The sequence below is a fragment of the Lynx canadensis genome, chromosome B2 (genome assembly GCF_007474595.2).
Source record: "Lynx canadensis isolate LIC74 chromosome B2, mLynCan4.pri.v2, whole genome shotgun sequence".
Lineage (NCBI taxonomy): Eukaryota > Metazoa > Chordata > Mammalia > Carnivora > Felidae > Lynx > Lynx canadensis.
In genome coordinates this window covers 62,759,545-62,779,644 of record NC_044307.1, presented here as the reverse complement: position 1 = coordinate 62,779,644, position 20,100 = coordinate 62,759,545, and the positions used below count along the sequence as shown (strand labels likewise).

Below are 20,100 nucleotides of genomic sequence, written 5' to 3'. Positions count from 1 at the left end.
CTTATTAGTTTTCCTCAGATCATGAGGATTTTCCCAGTAAATATAAAATCCAAAAGAAATGATATGCCTTAGAGCCAAAGAGTTGGTCTTTATCTAGATATTCTCACTAGACAGTTACTGAAAGAATGGAGACTGAATGAGTAACAGGTTCAAAAAATTTTCACTGTCATAAAAGAAATGAAATAGAAATGTCATAAAAGATTCATTTAAGGTATAATCATATATCCTTTAAAATGTGTAATTAGCCAGAAAACAATTTTTAAATTCCTAATAAAGTAGATATATATGAAAAATATCACTACAAAAGATAATAAAGGTCAGGAGTCGTTTTACCTTGACATAAAAATACAGAATACATGAGTAAGATTTCCCCAGAGTCATATCAAAACTACAGTGAAGTTCTTTATATAAAGAAGTAGGTTAGAGTGTGGTTGGCTGAGCAAGATAATGAAACGAATCTTTAACTTTCAATTACAAAGATGCAAAGGGATAAAAATGCACTGACTCTGAATGGAAAGCACTGATGTAGGAAAAATTGTGTGGGTGCCCTTAGCATTGTGGCAGCAAGGTTGTTAGGAGTAAATAGTACCATGAATATTTGTGAAAGCATTAATTTGGGAAGTGCTATATAATTAATGCAAGGGATACCTTACCAAATATTTTTTTTGGAAAGCCTGAGGAATAAAAGGAGATAAAACAAAGACATTTTTGTACATATTGTACTCAAATGGTACTTCTGTAAAGAGTTCCTTAGAATAACAGCCACTGTCTGATACTAGGGAATTTTAATTAGAATATATATTCAAGTAATATATATGTAAGAAAGTAAGAAAAAAGGCTTTCTAAAGTAACAACATGTAGACCCTATTCTTTCTCAACTGTATTTAAACTGGGATAAGAAGCAAAAGCTGATAAAGATCTGGAGACGAAATGAGAAATTCACAGCAGAGCAGTAGTTAGAATGAGGCTTAGGAGCTGACATAATACAGGAATAATGGGGAGAAAGTTTAGGGCATCTGGGTTACTGGAAATGAAAAATAATGGCTATTAACAATGCTTTCTAAGTTCAAGATTTTTAAGGACAATAATCATTATTTAATGACTACATCAATAATTGTGTCCTCAAGTAGGCTGTATAAAACAGATTAGATAAGCCTAAAATATTATGTAAAGATATTCACTGCAGTTATGTTCTAAAAGAACACAGGCCTACTGATAACGTGCAACACCATGATATGATGTCTGTTTTCTATGTCACAGTCCAGGGTTGTAACCAAGGTACTAGTACTACTGAAAATAACATTTTTTTAAGTTGTTGAGACAAAGGTGCTTTTCAGAGACATTTCTACCTGGATACTTTATTTTTTATTAAAAAACACTTTTACTAATAAAAAGAAAAGAAAAACAAACCTTAAACAATACTTTATGTAGAATGGAGCTGACAAGTTTATGGCTGGACTTGGTTGACCCCTAAACATTCTTCCATTCTTGAGCTTCCATGACTTTATAGAGAGAAGAAGAAACACAAAAATGATAGGGAGAGTAGAATTTATTTCATTTGATAACTGGCAGCTCAATCTGAGTTATAGCTTTAAAAAGACACTTTAAGGAACAATTTCATTCTAGCTTCTGTCGAGGGATTCAAGGGGTGGTATGAGGACAGAAGACTGATAGCTTCACAGGGTAAAATTTCTTAAACTCCAGGAGCAAGGATATGTGTCGGACTCAAAAACAAGAATATATAAAACATAAACAGTGTCATGACTATAGTTAACAATAGTGTATTATATATTTGAAAGTTGCTAAAAGTAGATCCTAAAAGTTCTCATTCCAAGAAAAAATTTGTAACTAAGTGTGCTGATAAATATTAACTAGACTTATTGTGTTATCATCTCATAACATATACAATTATCAAATCACTAGTGTGTACACTGAAGTTAATACAATGTTATATGTCAATTACACCCTAATAAAAATTTTAAAAAGAAGAGAAAAAATAAATAAACCAAGACAAGCTTAAATGTCTCTAAACTTTGGAGACATTTAAATGGTTGCCAGAGTAGGTTTTGACTTTTCTTTATAGGATACAGATTTAAACATAAATCTGTTTTATTTTTGTAGCTGAGTTCTTGGAAATATAGTGGAGACATTTTCTTGAACCTTCTCCTCCTTTCACATCCTGTTTCTAACCATTAGTACATTCTGTAAGATCAGGCTTTAAAATACCTCCAGCATCTGATCTCTTGTCACTATTTCCACTAGCATCCAGTCTAAGCCACTGAGCTCTCTCATCTGGCCCACTGCAATAAGTGCCCAATAAAAGCCTCTTTATATCCAGTCCTACCCTACTATGGTCTGTTAGTTTGTTTTATTATTATTATTATTAGTAGTAGTAGTAGTATTTTGACAGAGAGAGAGAGAGAGAGAGGAGGGACAGAGAGAGAGAGAGAGAGGAAGAGAGAGAATCCCTAGCAGGCACAGAACTCAACACAAGGATTGATTCCATGAACCTTGAGATCATGACCTGAGCTGAAATCAAGAGTCAGATGCTCAACTGACTAAGCCACTCAGGCACCCCTGGTCTTTGTGTTTCCACTCCATAGTTAGAATGATCAGGTCATGTTTCTGTCCACATCTTTCAATGGTTTTTCATCTCATTAAGACCTATATTCATATGCCTTCCACAAGCTGGCTCTCCACTCCTTTCCTGACTTCATTTCCTCTCCCGCACCCCACTCAGCCACTCCACCACCAGCTCCTTTAATGCCTCTAACATATCAGGCACAAGGATACATGAATACCTTGTACTTGTTCTGCCTGAAATGTTTTGACCCCACATATCACCGTGTTTCATGCTCTCAAGGCATTCAGGTCTATATTCAAATATCGCTACTTTGATTAGAGGTCTTCTCTGAGCATCCTGCCTAAAATGACTCTCTTCTCTTCATGCTCTATCCCTTTAACATAATGGATTACTGTATTTCTTTTCATATCACTTATAACCACTGGGCATGTTAGATGGTACTTGCCTGACATCTGTCTCTGCTATAAAACATAAGTTTCATGAGAGCAAGAGTGTTGTCTGATTTGTTCCCTGAGAAATTCTCAGAACATAGAACAGAACATGGCATGTATTTGTTGAATAGATGTCTAAGACCCCTTAAGCCAAATAAATCTGTGAATCATTAGCAGTCTATTATAATGACACTAGGAAGCACCTAAAATAGAGTTCTCAGTTGGGTGGAAAGGAGCCCTTAAGCAGTATGTCCTGCTTGATACTAGAGGGGTCTGATCTGGCCTGTCTCAATAACCTCCCCAGCGCTTCCATTCCCAGCCATTCAGAATAAACAGATCATAGGAAATACTCTCAGATAATTTCTATTAAATGAGAAGTAATCAAAGAACACACAGTGCTGCATATCATTCCAAGTCATAGTTGAAAACAGTGTTTCAACTATTTATTTTCTCAAGGGAGCCAGTATGCTAGTACCATTTTAAAAAGAAAAGACAAAAAGAGATGAAAAAAAAAAGCCAAGTATTTTTAGTTTTTCCTTTGTGATCTACATAAAGACACACTACTTGCTTCACGTGTCTAGCAAGAAAGAGCGATAAAAAGCCAGAAAGAAGGCGAGGTAGAATCTGACGCTTTCAGACTCAAGTCTAGCAGACTGAACCAACATCAGGTGCTACAGATAACAAGCAAAAAAAGATGGTGAATTGTGTGTTCCTCAGGCTTGGTGTCAACTGACTGCAAATGTCTGATTTTTAAAGAAAGAAAGTTAAACAAGCGATGGAGATGTATGAACCACAAACCCAAGCAGTAATGGCAAGAAAAATAAGGCTAGAAATGGGAAGCCACTTTATTTTGTAATTCATCGTCAGATTGAAGGTTGGTTTTTCAACTGAATATAAGATATTCTACCAAAGAAATGATTAAATTTACCAGTGAGTGTAAGAAATAACATAGATGTGATGTTGATGAGACAGCATTGCGGAGAGAAAAGAGATGTCACAATTGTATTATGCCACTCTTCAGATTGAATTTGGATTCAATTTCAGAAAATATCAAGTATGAATGTTCATTCTGAAAAGCCCAGTATTTCATGTTTCTAAACCAAGAATAGACAGTGATATTTAGCTTGGCAAAGAAAAATGTCTTAACTTTAATGTTTTCAAGACACTAGCCTTACTGGATTACTGGGAAAGAACTGAAACTATACTCTCCAGACTCATATCTCTTAGGGTTTGTATATAGGGGCAACTTTTGAAATTCCTTACAGCTAATAATTAGAACATTCTTTATTTTGAAATATTATTCGCCTAAAAATACTCCCTTTTTATCTAATACTGTCAACTTTGAATAGTTCCTAAGGAACAGTTGTGAGACAGTAGTTAGTGGGTGTCTCAACATTCATCTATGCCAAGTAAATCTTTGGAGATAATTGTATCAAAATGCCAAGGTTGTAATCCATTGAAAGCAGCTAAAGAGTTCAGAAATTTAGAGCCTGTTCATTGTGTCTGCACTTTTCCTGGAAAACTTTTGTTATATCATCAGCGATCACATGAGATTTTTCTTAACTCTTAATACTCTGATCTTGATTAGCAATTGATACTAACTGGAGTTCATTTTGAAATATTCTCTCTTCTACTAATTACAGGTCACTGATCTTATTCTGCCCTATCTGGGACTCTTTGTACCTACTACCTCTGACTATTCTTACTCTGACACCTGCTATGATTATGCTTTTTTTCCTCAGCATTTATTTTTGTTCTATAACTTACATCAACCTTCTAGTATAACATCTAAATTTTATTTGAACGCAAAATATATTTCTTAATCTGGTTACTAGTGTAAATACTTGTTTTTTCAGGTAATAATTTATCTTAGGGGGCACTCCATAGCCATATACAGGGAACTTTAATTGATATATAATTGACATAAAACATTGTAGTAGCTTCAGGTGTACATAATTATTTGATATCTCGTAATAAATTTTTCAGTATCCACATGTAACTACATGTAAATACATGTAGTTATAAGTTTTTTGTTTTTAATAAAGGCATCACCTTATATCTTTCCTTTCTTACTACTGTCTTGATAGTTGAAAGAAAGTTTTATGGCTTCAGCTGTTACTTTTATGCAGTTTATTTTCACATGCATACCATAAATTTGACTTCTCTACTAAAGCCCAAGGCGACATTTCATTTTTTCACTTGAGGGTTACACCTGCATCTATACATTAGTATGTGAAAGGCACTCAAATATCTGTTGGATAAATATAATCTCAATTACTCCTTTCTTTCTGACACCTTAAGGTATGAAATATTATCATTTGTACCTCAGAGTCTCAATTCATAACCATGATTTGGTTTCTATTCTCACTACCACTAACTCAAGTCTTCATTATCTCTTGCATGGATTGTAAAAGGCATTCCAATTTTCATGTTTAAAGTTTTTCTCAGTCAAAGAATAATCCTATTTCTGCTCTAACATAATGTCTTACCAAGCATAGTTCTCATCAGTTCAAGCTTTGGTTAGCTCCCTGTTGTCTTTAGAATTTAGAACTATCCTACACCATGTCTCCGCATGCTTCTCCAATTTTATTTCATTTTTCTTTACTTCCATGCATATGTGTTTTTATCAACATAAACCACTTATCTGCTAAGTACAATCTCAACTCTGACAACTCTATACTATTTTTGCTGAAAGACTGTTCTGGAATGGAAGCATCTCCTTCCAGTCACTCTTTTCATGTTGAACTCTCAACAATCCAGTCATTCTTCAAAATCTACACTAAATGCTTCCTTCTCTGAGTTTTCTAGATCCTTAAAAGAGAACAACATCTCTTACAAGGGATCTCTGTGCATTTGTTTTGTATGATGCATACCAAAGTGTATTTTATTTATTTATGTAATTCTTTTATGTCCACAATGAAGCTGCAATCCCTTTGTAGGCCAGAAGATTAGTAATTTATAAACAGGAAAGGTTTTTCTGATACTAAGAGGTAATTTTCTTTTGATTTTAACAAATAGAATCAGTGGGCTAGGACTATGCAACACATCACTGATCTTCCTTGAATTCAATTTGATGAGTACAATTCAAGTTCTTTCTTTTTTAATTTTTCTAAATGCTTATTTATTTTTGAGAGAGAGAGAGAGAGAGAGAGAGAGAGAGAGAGAGAGAGAATGAGCGGGCAAGGGGCAGAGAGAGACAAAGACACAGAATCCAAAGCAGGCTCCAGGCTCTGAGCTGTCAGCACAGAGCCCGATGAGCTGCTTGAACTCGTGAACTGCAAGATCATGACCTGAGCTGAAGTCCGATGCTTAACCAACTGAGCCACCCCAGGTGCCCCTATACAATTCAAGTTCTAAGTCCAAAACTAAAACAATTAGCTTCTAAAGAATAGTTTATTCTTACCAACACATAAAGTAAATATAAATGCTACCTGAAGTTATTGTGGAAAATTGATGGCTAAAAGCATAATAATAATAATAATAATAATAATAATAATAGTAATAATAATAATAAACCTATAAAACACTTTGCTAAAGGTTTAGACAAGTTTTCAGAACGATGGAAATCCATGCACATGCCCCATGGCTCTAATTATGTGAGATCATGAACTGAGCTGAAATCAAGAGTCAGATTCTAACCTACTGAGCCACCCAGGCGCCCCATATCTCATACATTCTATTCTGCCTTTGGAACAGCAAATAGCTAGCCCTCAAATAATGTACTTTCCCCCCCTTTCAGTGCTTCACCTTCTTTGTTTTATGTTACTGCCTCCAAAAAATCTAAATATTTCTGAATCATGAGTCTGATTGCTATCCTTTGATTCTATTTTATACTCTAACAAACATAAAAATGGTAAAAGAATGAACAGTTTCAAGAAAGAGTGGTTAGCAAGGCACAGAGGAGATGAAGGTTGAAATATGGGAGGGGATTTAATTTGGCGATTGGGAGTTTCCAGAAAGCTTTTCTGAAAAGAAGTTTCAGGGAAGTGATAAGGGAAACACTGAACTGCAAGGGATTGAAGAGAAAATATTTACAGAGGAAAAACAAAAAGTATGTTTAAACAACTCTTCAAAGAATATTTTTGTTGAAGAAAACTAACTTTAACTCCTATTGGATAATATTAAGATATAGTCCCTCTGATCTAATTGACAACAATCATATTTTTAAAAATACATAGACAACTTGTCTTTTACTGAAACAAAAACCTATACCTATACAGCATATTTAGACCATTTAGAATACAGTTTTGCAACAAAAGACCTATTGCTAATTGGAATATCTGTGCACCATATCGATTTTTCATATTTATTCATTCATATATTCATTATATAATTATATAAGCTACTAGTAAGTGTTCATTAACTTTCACTTATTATAATTATGTCTATTTTGAATGTCACATTCATATGTGAATATGACAAATAAATATTCTATTTAAGCTCAATTATTTTATAAGTCTATTAGCTTGTTTAACATCTTTGTTCATAGAATATATTTTTCAAGCTTTGTATTAAACTTTTAAGATGATAAGTCTTTTGATAAACTGATCAAAGCTATGGACCTGCTCCCTCCAAAAATAAACATGCATGCATTTATACCAAAATGTTCATGGATTTTTACCATATAATAGAATTTCATTTATCAACAACTGATATAGATAGGGACATTTTTCAGGAAAAAGAAACTTCAAAATTTTTCATTAGAACTAATTTTGAAGAAAATCTTTCCAAGAAATGTCACCCATTTTCTTTCTATCTTAACCAGATTATAGGCACTTTTATCTTGATGAATAAAGGCCATGATTTTAGACATAAATTATTACACTAAGTTTTCAAACTAATGTTCTCAAAGGGGAGGAAAGAGTTTGTTCCTATATGACAGGTTCCATACTCTGCTATATTCTTTTAGTACAGCTTTGTCTTTATTATTTCAGCCTTTCAGCTTTTATATTTACTACGTATGTGCCTCTAATAGCACTGTCTCTGCTTCCAACTCATTTTACCTAACCTGGGAACCAGAAAACAGAATTCTGAAACTATATTCAAAGTTTAAATACAATAGGCTATCAGCAAGGTTCTGAGACTCTCTTATTACACTGTATGGTCTTTATGATATTTATTTTTGGCTTTTCAACTCTGTCTCTCTTCAGGAACATATCTATATCCCAGAAAAGTGAGGTGGCTATGTATGTGGGCTTTATGGAAAAAGAAAATAATCTCTTTAAAAGATATGATGATCTCTTATGGTTCTTTAAGTAGTCCTAATCCAACATACCTTGAAGAAAATGGCCCTAAGGAATAAGCAACCTTTCTTAGTTACCTATTCTCTATTTATTACTCACAAGCTGTGGGTACATGTGCATTTATATGTGCACACACAAGAGTGTGTATGTGCATTGACTGTGTGTGTACGTGTGCGTATGCTCACTATAATGAGCTCCATGTTGGGTAATTAATTTTCGGACTTAGGATGTAAGACAAATGAATGGCAACTCATACATTTCACACTTTGCTACTGTAAATTATTCTCTATGTGTGTCCTTCTCCAAATCATTGGATATATAAGACATCATATTTTATATATATTAGCATCAAATTGGATAACATGAAGAACATATAGAATAAGTAACTATTATCTATATTATCCAATTTGATACTTGTGGATTGTGATGGTTCATTTTATGTATTGATAACGGATGCCCAGATAACTGGCAGAACATTATTTCAGGATGTATCTATGAGGGTATTACTGGAAGAGATTAGCATTTGAATCAGTAGACTGAGTAAAGAAGATCTGCCTCACCAATGCAGGCAGGCATCATGTGATCCACTGAGAGCTGAATAGAACAAAAAAGGCAAAGGATGAATGCTCTTTCTTGAGGAGAGGCATCCATCTTCTCCTGCCCTGGCACAATGGTGCTCCTGGTTCTTGGACTTTCAGGTTTGGACTGGAACTACCTAATCAGCTTTCCTGGCATCCAGCTTTCAGACAACAGGTGGCGGGTCTTCTCAGCCTCCATAATTGTATAAGCCAATATCTCCAAAATAAATCTTTTCTGTATACCTACTTGTATCTTAGGGGCTCTGTTTTTCTGGAGAACCTGAGTAATATATACATACACTTTGGAAAAATTCCAAAATATTATTAAGAATAACCTTCTAGTCATCAAACTACAATAAGACAGTCTCTGGGCTAGTATTGGGAGGAAATCAATAATAAATAAGATCTCTTTTAGCTAGTATAATAATGTTATACAGAATATAACCTTTTTAAAAAAATGTAATTAATTCCACATAAATGACCAGAAGGCCAAATCATACTGTTCTTATACAAGATTAAAGACAGTATAGGACAATACTGGCTTTATTTGCAGTACTTAATTGCTTTGGGTTACTATGCTTAAGACACTTCTTAAAGTTTAGTGATGGTAAAGGAAGTAGCCAAACCTACATAACAGAATCTTAATGCAAAAAATAATACACAAAGTTTTCAAATATGTAATTTTGGTAAGTCAAAAGACAGGTAAAGAGTAAGTGTTAGGGGCGCCTAGGTGGCTCAGTCGGCTGAGCGTCTGGCTTCGGGTCATGACCTGAGGGTCATGATCTAGCGGTTCCTAGGTTTGAGCCCTGTGTCGGGCTCTGTGCTGACAGTTCAGAGCCTGGAGCCTGCTTTGAATTCTGTGTCTTCCTCTCTCTCTCTGCCCCTCCCCTGCTCATGCTCTGTCTCTCCCTCTCTCTCAAAGATGGATAAACATTAAAATAAAAATTTTAAAAGAGTAGTAAGTGTTCATAAATCATTTAATCTCCATAGTCAATTATACTAGTACTATAAAAAATTTCATTCTGTTATTCAGTGTCCTTTAAGTCTGAATTTAAGTTTACTAGACTCTGAGATTGGCATTGCTTCTATTATAGGTTTTTCCAAACTGAACAAATGCCATGTATCAATCTGATACTTTTAACGAGCAATGCCTTTAAGAATTAGATGTTAACATTTACAAAAAAAGAATTAAAGAAACAATACCTCTGTGTGTTTTCTGCTTAGTTTTTCTTGTAAATGACTTTGCGAATGGGCTAATTTGCCAGAGCAGACTTCACGGGTCCCCCTTGCCACAGAAGTCAGGAATCTCTTTGGAGAATGGCTCCACCTTGAATGACCAGCATCTCCAGAATCTCTCTAGTTCTTCCTTCTATGTGCCCAAAAACCCAGAGCCCGATACACTATCCCTTTTCCTGCAGGGCTGATCTTTCCTCTCTTTGTTCAGCCACTTTTGGAATAGACATTTAATTTGGACTTTTTCCGATTTCTGAATTTATCCTACAACAAACATACTATTTCTGGTCCCTTTTTCTTCTCATCACTCATTGCTTAGAGCAAGGGACAGTTCACTCCATTTCTGAGCCAGCACAAGCTGCTAAACCCCTACTCAGATGATAAATCTGGGCCCTCAAACTGACTCAGAAAGCGTATTAAGAGATAATCTAACCGTAAGGCCTTACACTGCATGAAGATGGTATATGGGCATGGAAATGGCTCCTTTAAGGAATTGCATAGGCCTTCCTCAACTAAATAATATTACCAGTAATTAGCTATTATCCACTACAATTTGAGGTTATCCTGATGGAAAATATCTTAGGATCATACAAGTCCCTATAGGGCTAAAGTACCTTCAGAAGAAATCAAGTGTAAAGTAAACCAGTAAAATCCTTATTCATATATATATATATATATATATATATATATATATATATGAATGATACATATATCTTATATATATGTGTGTGTTTGTGTGACCTGTACTAGTTGTACTCCCCTAGTTAATCCCTCTACCAAGTTAGGTATCTTCCTGATCCAGAAACTAAAAATTAAATATACCATGAATAAGAATCTGAGGTAAGATATGTTTATTTAAACACATAATTATCTACATCTCAGTGGTCTTTATGTGAAGACTACTAAAGCATGACAAATGACAGAAAGTCTGAATCACAGCAATATTATGAGAAGAAGCTTTAAAGAAATGAGAAAACTGTAAACCTATATCAACTCAATGTGTACAATATTTAAGAATACTGTTTCTTTGCTCTTGCCGTTTTTTTGTTTTTTCACTATAGAGAGTGATCTGCCATTTGGTTAACATAACTGCTGTTGGCTCAAAGTAATTGTTACACCATGAAAGTGTGTGCAGGTTTTGCTTCTCTGTGTAATTCTTCCCTATTAGAGACAATTTAAAAGCAACTAAGGGAAGAAATATGTCTTCACTTCTCTGGCATCACAGAATCCACTACAGAGGGACCTGAGAGATCCACTGTGTCCCAGAAGTTACTCAGGAAAACTGCAGCAGCACCAACAGCACCATGACCTTGATCCTTATAGGTATTCCACAACCCATGCTGATTCACTACTTCATTGGGACAGCTAGCTAAAAAGTAGCCTGGCATCCTCATCAACAACGTATGAAGATTACGAAGACGCACTTTTTTTAACAAAACACACAGTATGTATTATGTATTTTCAACATTAGGTTGGATAGCAATGAATATTTGGCAAATGGAAGAAAAGGATACATAATCTCCTTTATGTATACATGTACAGATAAACACAAGGTAAACGCTATATATGAACCCATGCAAATGTGTGTCCATCTGTGTATAATGTATATGCAGTTGGGGTCTATCTAAAAATCATACACCAAGTATCCATAACACATTACTTACATATACCTGAAGATATGAGCAATGGATATTACACTTAGAAATGTATGGCTTAGATACTTGCAATTTTTTTTTATTTCAGTAAGATTTTGGGAAACAATCTTATTTCTTACCTACATTTCCAGTCATTAAGTATGAATTCTGAAAGTCCATCATCCCCATTCCAACAATGTGTATAAAATCTTCAATCACCTGCATTAATTCTATAGAGCCAGGATAAATCTACAAAAATAAGCAAGGGTTAGAAGGAATAAAAAGTCTATATAGTAGAATATGTAACGGGAATAACAAAAACTACATAATGAGGTCATAAATGAACTCTGTTTTACTTGAAGAAAATTCTGCACCTGGCAACAGTTGTGTTTTTGAACCACGGGCTGAGAATGATACCAGGTGTCACACGGCAAGAGCTTCGACGGTGATATGATGCAGTGATTAATCTCCCATAAGTCTAAGGAAACTAAAAATATCTAACAGATTGTATACTTGGAAATTGTCTGTCCTTACTTTTGATGGGATCTTTTCCTTACCTAATTATGACATAGAACAAACACTGAAATCTTGAGGCTTTTTGCCTTTTTTCACTTAGCACCTATATGATGGACATTGGAAGAAAACACAATTATTATTGTCATTGTGAAGATATTTTCAAACTATTAAGTTCATTCAGTCTTGGGAGGGGCATTCACTTCCAAAGCTGTCATAGCCATGATATGAATAGCAATGTTAGCAATAATTTCAGGATCATGATAATAGTGCTACTGTTGGTGTTTCCCTTGTATATATACAAAGCAAACCCAACACCATGCCACCTCACGCATTGCAAACAGAGGAGTTTTTCTCCTAAACAATCTGATTCTGGAAATAGTTCATAATGTGTAGGAAGTGAAGGCCATTTAAAAAAAGGTCATATGACTGTTAGTATGCGTAACCCCTAATGCTTATAAAGTCAGCCTGCATTATATAACCACATTAGAGCAGAAAAGTCTTTTGAAGTTAGGTTCATTTCTTTTAGCCATTCAGTACCACTGCCACTTCTAAGCATGAAAAAATTAAGTGGATTAGAGTTGTAGTGGCTTTATCTCTGCAAAGCCTAGTGCAGAAGGGTAAGAGACAGTCTGATTAGCAGAGAAACATACAGTCAGAGCTAGAAGGGGACCAGAGTAGGAGGAAGACACATTGGGCAGGGCGAATAGCAGGTGTGGTGTGTAAAGTCGACTGTGCCCAGCTAAAATGCAGATACTGAGGGTGCATAGTATAGTCACCCACATATATTTGAAGACAAGAACAATGGCTATGACACTTAGAAATCTGTGGCATAGATACTTGTAAATTTTTTAATATTGGAAACATTTGGGGTGAGATGTTCTTTCTCAACTAGTTTCCAATCATTAAATATGAATTCTAAGAGTTCATCATCATCATTCCAAAAATCTGCATGAAATTTCCATCAGCTCCAAGCTTTCTGCTACTACTATATTTTTTCTACTATTTTTGTGTAGGTGTATATGAGTGTGTGTCATGTAAGGGTAAGCACAAATTTAAAATAAGAAGCTTAATTCTCCCTGCTGAGAATGAGAGACTCCCTCTCCCAGCCCCACATCTTTCATTCGCTTTCTTAAAGCATTTGCTTTTGAAAACTAATAATTGATAAATTCTTTCTCTGTCTCTTTGAAATGTATTTAAATGTTTTTAAAAAGCTAAATAGACTCTTACTAGCTTAAAGACCCAGGGATGTCTTTCAGAGAGAGACAGAGGTGATAACAAATAAGACAGGGCCTCTGTCTCAGTTTCTATGTAAATGTAACTTCAGAGGCACCTTGCTCTAAGTTGTAAAACTACCTTCATGAAGATAGAAAAAGTTTATTTTTTCTTTCTTTGGATAAAGCCAGTTAACTAGCAAGTGGTCACCCCAATTACCAGGTAAATTTGAGATGAACTATGTGTGACAAATGGAGTCCAACCTTTGTGCCACCAACCTGGAGTCTCATTTCCCACGTGGCTGCATTTGAAGGAATACCTTTTAGTAAAAGCTACAAAATAGTTGTTTTTTTTTTTAAGCTTCAAATAGTTACCTTTAAAAAGTCATTAAAGAGTATCACTACTGAAGAATTTAAAAATAAGGACATAGCTAACTCAAAATCACAAGTAAATAGATGGATTATGGATTCAGGATTTTCCATTGAAGAGAAGTTGTGCTACCATTCATTATTTGTTCAAGTCGGGACCTCACAATAAATAATGTGATCCAATGAATTGCAGTCTTGTTTTTAAAAGGGTATTATATATTTGTTCTAAATATAGCCATAATTAATAGTCTCCAGCATTCTGGAAGGATGTGCTTAGTCTCTGCAGCTGTATTCTAGGGAAAGACACTATTTCCTTACAGTGAGTGAATGAGGCTCTCCTCTAGAAGAAAGCCAAGGACAAATATATAATTCAAACTAGCAGAAAAAGATAAATTCAGGGTCTTAAACTAAGGAGTGATCTTTTTTTTTTTCCTATGGCCAGAAGCACAGAATTGGTACCTGATAATGAGCTAGACCCACACTGGACTATTTTTAGAGTCCCTATCATACAGGAATAAAGGGCATGCTTTGCTCCTGAAGGCCCAGAAGATGATTATAAGGGGAGAAAGGGATAGATGGCTCACTTGAATCTCAGTAAATATTCTTATTTTCAAGATCACATTGTTCTCTTGGAGTTAGCAAAAGTCAACCAGAAAACTTAAAGAATTCAAATAGTCAAATTAAATCTCCACAGTATTTTTAAAAACATGTTTATTTTCCCTTTCTTAACCTCTAACCCACTTATTTTTGTAATTTAGAAAAAAAGTGTTATTAACCACACATAAATCAGTATAGCACAAATGGCTTTGAAAGGCATTTTAAAACACTAATTAAATCAATAGGGTCACTTGCTACACTGATCATGCATGGCAGAAAGAGAAAAAAAGCAGAATACAAATTCTCTTATGATAACTCATTTTTACAACTCTTGGCTTTGAATCCAAATGCACATCTGCATGTCTGATCCAGACTCTACATAGTGCTATAGTAAATGTAAATGATTTTCCTTGTCAATACCCCCCAGTTTGGTTTGTAATATGTGCTTTTGGATTTGCTCTTTCTCCCATAGTCTGTAGATAGGACAGACTATGGTTGGTAAGGCATACAGTTATTATGTACTGATGCCTCAACGTTACAAATTACTCAAACCTGTCCAGTGTTTTCACATTCATAATACTCATTCCATTAATTGTTAGGATAGAAGAGATCACTTATTTTCTCTAAAATTAGTATAACACAACCTAGGATGACTTCTAAGTGTCTAATCAAAGTCTCCTTTTATGTTCTGGGAACAGAAAACCATTAGTTTCTTCACATATTTAAAAAAAATTAACGTTTATTTATTATTGAGAGACAGAGAGACTCAGAACGTGAGCAAGGGAGGGGTAGAGAGAACAGAGACACAGAAGGTGAAGTAGGCTCCAGGCTCTGAGCTGTCAGCACAGAGTCTGACGCGGGGCTCGAACTCACAAACTGTGAGATCATGACCTGAGCCAAAGTGGGTCGCCCAACAACTGAGCCACCCAGGCGGCCCTCTTCACATATTTTTAAAGCTTTCTTTAGCCAACTCTGTTTTAGGTTTTGAAACAGCTCCAATCTTACCTGTTGTGCATCCTCCCATTTTTCCTTGTTTTCTTCATCTAGAAGGTTGCTAACTATTTGAAAGAAGTTCTGCAAATTAAATTAGATAAAGGATTTAATGTTACATGAGAGAATACACTTTTCAAAAGCAACCATTCGAACTGATTATGTGGTAAGGATGTACACACTTTGCCGTATTGTTTCATGACCTTAACATATTCTAGAAGAGCTCGGAGGGCCATTTCTCAGCACCATACTTCTGGGATTTCTATGTAACTTCGCATATATACCTCAGAAGACAACAGAATAGGTAAATTACTTATGTTTACCTATAATTATTTCTTCCATTACAGTATTTATATTGTATTCTGTCATACCATCAGATAATTATTCCTCACAAATAAGTTTTCTTCCTTCGGCGTGAAAATCCCTGTGTGTGTCTAGTTACAAGTTATCCAGTTAACTGTGAACCATGATTGCTAGTTCCACTGCTGTTTTGAAGAACACTGTAGTGAAGACACAGACTGTGGGCAAGGCTGAATTGTGTGACAGGCTTCCTCATTTGGATCCGGCCTTGCCATTCCGGGCTATTTTTCTATGGCTTTTATCACTACGTACTGCAAAGATCACATGGACTTTTCCAAGTACCTAGCAGATAGCACACAGTAAGTGCTCAAGAAATCCTAGCTATTTCAAATAATTATTCTTTATGCTACATTTTGCCAGCAAGCCAAAATGGAAGAATTGGAAGACACCATAGCACATTCCTATTCAAGCGCCAAATTCTTGCCATCACCTTTCTGGCCTAACTGCTGAAGACCTACTGGCTTTCCCTTGTCTAGCTGTACCCCCAGTGAGTTTGTGGTTTTCCCTTTCTGTGCAGAGAGGACATCTGGGCACTCACTTTTTATTTCTCTCCTAAACAAGGGCAGAGACCAGGGCTCTGTTCAGTTCATCGATATTAGTGCCCATTTCACACGTGAGGGATCTCTCGCAGAGAGAGACCTCCCTGTCCTCCCACATGCACTGTGTCTTCCGAACACAGGAGCCAGGAGAGAAGACCAGAGCGCCTGTTGAAAATGAATAGTGACTTGGGGTCACAGGAACCTTAGAAGTACAAAGTCAAGCCATGACATTTATCTTAAGCTACACGGACAGTGGTCCCTTGGCTGTGTCTTCAGAGCCCATCTCTTATGCCTGCTTTGTATGTAATTTAGCAGGAGCACTGCCTTATACTGATACATCAGCTCAGGGCAGGACTCCCTTGAGGGGGAAATAATCGACATTTTTTTTAGCCTTAGCAGCCTTCCTCTCTATTTGAATAAAGAGGTATTTATTCAAATTCCAAATAAAGTCACCTGGGTGTTTTTGTAAGAAAAACAAAGCTGCTTCATTTCCTCTTCTCTTGTGTTTTGAAGCTGTGAGTATCTATATTTAAATGCCTTATTTGTGCTATTTATTTTAATAGTTCCTGGTAATCACATGGTTGAAACATGTTTCAAGTCATAACCTCTGCAAAAGTTACAGAATATTTTATGCAACTCTTGAGAAAACTGCAAGTCTGCTTTAGACCTGTTTTCAATTCGTTTAACCTTTTTGTACTACCAGCCATTTTTTCCACTTAAAATTTCCTGGTTGGAGTGATAACATTTTAAGGGCTTAGTCCATTGAGCTGTAACTCTACCTATGGGCAGAAAGAATTAACCTTCCGAGTTCTCCAATTGCCTATGGCTGGTTAACTCAGTAGGGGACATGGTGCTAATGAGGCAAAAGTTGCAGATTTCATCCCTGTACATGCCAGTTAGCTGTGCTGAGGTCCATGACCACAGTCTGTGTCCTGACCCCTGCCAGCTTTCACACAAATGCATGCTGCTGCTAACAAGAGACACCAAAAGAACGGGAAGCAATTTGTGCAAATGCATCTCCATTTCTGAGAAAACATTTCACAAAGCATGTTTTACTGATAGTGGGTCAGTGACTCTGGGCTGTACATGATAGCCAGTGAGCACACACGATTCCTGGATCAAAGTGATCAACTTAGAGTTCAATCTTTTTTCCTAAATTGTCAAAGGGCATATATAAAAAACACAAATTACCAAAACATACATTCAACTAAACAAACAGAGAGTATAAGAAATGTTTTTGTATCACCTTCCAAGGCAATAAATTAGACTTTGCTAAATCAGGGTGGAAAAGTAGTACAGAATGAAGTTCTCCTTCTATCTCCCAGTCAATTGGACTGGAAATGATCCCTTGTGAGACCATGCAGGGCACAGTGAGCTAAGCCTGAAAATCCAAGGAGGGAGAGGAGGGCGCTTACAGGCAGATTGTCTTTCTTATGTGCCAGTGTGTCCTTAGCACATACAATGCCTTGTCCTTGGCAGGTATTTAATAAAGTCCTAGCTTAAAGGAAATAATGAAGTCACACAGCCACTACATGTCAGCTTCTCTAACAAGGCTCGGGCATCATTCCTTTGAGCTGACCCTGCTCTAATCTACCAATTCACTTTGACATTTGCTCAAAGATCAGACTGATAGAACACAGCAGAATCAAACATAACAGTATTTTTTGAAAAGGGGATTCATAACATTTTAGGCCACTTGATTGAATTTTTGAAAAAAGTATGAAGCAACTTCCATGGCAGCAGATGCACTAGTCACTCGAGTTCTTTAGGACATCTGCTAATTCTGGTAATCTCTCTCTTTTGGGGATTTACAGGTCAGGTCATTACGTGAGCTCCTGAGTTGGCATCTAACAGTAGGTTTGTGTTTTGTTTTGTTTTGTTTTTATCAGCCCTCATCTCTATGGCCTAGACTGTTCTGAAAAATTAAGTGTCCTTGGTCGAATCGAAGTTTGGAGTGTGAACTGGGCAGACCAGGTTTAAAACTCTCCCAACATTTATTAACTGTGTGGTTGTAGGCTCACGTGGCCCATCTGCTTTCTTTCCCTTACACATAAGATAGAGAGGATAATAGCTGCTTGCCAGAGCCATTGTGAAGCTTAGAGCTAATTCTTAGCACAGTATCTGACACATGGTAAGTGCTCAATATATGGTGCCTTTATGATTTTATTCCCTTCATGTTATCTTTTTTATGACCGGTGGCATGATTTGGATTTATGGCCACATTATGGTGAATATGCACCTATAATGCTGCTATAGACTTTCACAACCACTGGCGCTCTCTTCTCTCTTTTATAGCCTCTTTCTCTCCAAGCAGTATATAGAACACAGAGATTATTCATCACTAACTTCAGGGCCTATCGTTTGTTCTGGAGAAAACTCTCCTTCCTAAGAGATATGCTCTGCTCTGCTCGCGGGGGCGGTGGTGGGTGTCAGTATTGTTATTATTGGACACCTACTGTGTGAGAGGCATTGTGCAAATGTTTGTTGGACACAAAGGTCAGGGGACATAACTTTTCACATATTCCTTGCAGGATGTATTACGAAAATCAGTGCAGTAAATGTCTGTTATAAACAGAAGCCATAAATGTTTCTGCCACATTCAAAGTGCAAGTCCTAGGGGCGCCAGGGTGGCTCAGTCGGTTGAACATCCGACTTCAGCTGAGGTCATGATCTCACCCAGTCTGTGGGTTCAAGCCCCATGTACGGCTCTGTGCTGACAGCTCAGAGCCTGAAGCCTGCTTCAGATTCTGTGTCTCCCTCTCTCTCTGCCCCTCCCCTGCTCATGCTCTGTCTCTCTCTGTCAAAAATAAACATTAAAAAAAATTAAAAATTAAAAAAAAATCAAAGTGCAAGTCCTAGATTTGGCCTAGGAGACTAAAAGATTACTCTATTTTATGGAAAGTGGTAAATAATTATTTGTTTTACATCTTATTGGCTTCTGCTTGACAAATATCTCACATATCATATAAAATTTTCTATAAATAAACTGAAGCACATCTGAGCATTTAAGTTTTGCTGAATTCCATGTGGGAACAGAATTATAGATTAAGCTAGTGATCTGAGATATCTGAGCTCCAGGAAATGTGTTCTCCTCCTCTTAACCCATCAGCAAAATGCTTGGGCACTGAGAGACAAATACAAGCCCTAAGGAATATATTTAATAATGCAGAACTGAAAGTTTTAAGAAATCACGATGGTCCTGACTAGAAACATAGGAGGACCATAAAAAGGTTTACAGACTAAACAAGGAGGCAGGGACAAGACTTTAGGATAAAGATGCACAGAACAGGATAGGCCATTGATTCCCTAATCTGGAGAGCTGCAAAGCCATGTATGATCTAGTCTCTTCTAATGGCTCTAACTCTACCTTAAGCTATCCTGCCTCACAGACTCTATATTCTAGGTTCATCAGATGTCTTCATGTATCCCAAACTCTTTTCTGTTTAGCCTCTGGACCTATATAATGCTGTTCCCTTTCTTTGCCTGCTCTATTTCCTGTTCTTCACTTGAATAACTCTTTCTTGTCCTTCACTTCTACATTCGTATAAGAGGGCCTATCAGATCACCACCACTACCACTACACTACAAGATCTGCATCTTTTTTTCCTGATTTTAATCAGTGAACATTTTTATTTTTCATTTACCAATATCTTCATCATTCAAACTTGGCAAAAAATCCATGGACAAAAGAAACAACCAGTTCATAAAAGAAACCAACCATAAAAGTATGATGTAAAAGGAATGGTTATCTAAGGGGCTCTTGTTCTGTGTCCTGACAGTAGGTTTTCCTCATTACGGGGTGAATTTGTATGAGA

General features: G+C 36.2%; 1 protein-coding gene across 2 annotated transcripts in view; it reads right to left on the bottom strand.

Annotated features, from left to right (window-relative positions):
- ADGRB3 (adhesion G protein-coupled receptor B3) overlaps positions 1 to 20,100 on the bottom strand; it is a 750,806-nt gene that overhangs the window by 333,625 nt on the left and 397,081 nt on the right. For both annotated transcript variants that reach the window (XM_030315777.1, XM_030315778.1), the window contains 2 exons: positions 15,402 to 15,470; positions 11,844 to 11,952 (listed from right to left, as the gene is read on the bottom strand). In XM_030315777.1, coding sequence (XP_030171637.1) covers positions 11,844 to 11,952; positions 15,402 to 15,470 — 178 coding nt within the window. The remainder of the gene's footprint in view (positions 1 to 11,843; positions 11,953 to 15,401; positions 15,471 to 20,100) is intronic.